We start from the raw sequence: 389 nt of genomic DNA on the forward strand, positions 1-389 counted from the left end.
TCATTCAGTATCTGGACACTCCATTTTGATGTCTTCTGCAGAGGCTTCATCTTTCAGTTGCTGCCGAGCAAACTCCTCAAACATCAGGTCATCTTGGCCACTAAGGAAAAGATAAGGACTCTTTGAATATCACAGTTTCCTAATATTTGATATTAGGAAGATCACTCTTTTCTTTTGCCATGTTTAAATGTATAATTTGTCTACTTCAGGAAGTGGGGAATGGATTGCGGAATTGTGGGCACATCCATATTACCATTGGAAGAATGGACTGATAAGTTGTGCAAAAGGGGGAGGGAGGGAGGGAGGGAGGGAGGGAGAGAGAGAGAGAGAGAGAGAGAGAGGGAGGGAGAGAGAGAGAGAGAGAGAGAGAGAGAGAGAGAGAGAGAGAT

At 44.2% G+C, this 389-nt stretch overlaps 1 protein-coding gene across 1 annotated transcript in view; it reads right to left on the reverse strand.

Moving 5' to 3' along the window:
* SAG (S-antigen visual arrestin) overlaps positions 1–389 on the reverse strand; it is a 14,905-nt gene continuing 14,516 nt past the window's right edge. Inside the window, exon 15 of the mRNA XM_015813710.1 lies at positions 1–100. Coding sequence (XP_015669196.1) covers positions 1–100 — 100 coding nt within the window. The remainder of the gene's footprint in view (positions 101–389) is intronic.

Source organism: Protobothrops mucrosquamatus, unplaced genomic scaffold (genome assembly GCF_001527695.2).
Source record: "Protobothrops mucrosquamatus isolate PMUCROS unplaced genomic scaffold, P.Mucros_1.0 scaffold183, whole genome shotgun sequence".
Classification (NCBI taxonomy): Eukaryota; Metazoa; Chordata; class Lepidosauria; order Squamata; family Viperidae; genus Protobothrops; species Protobothrops mucrosquamatus.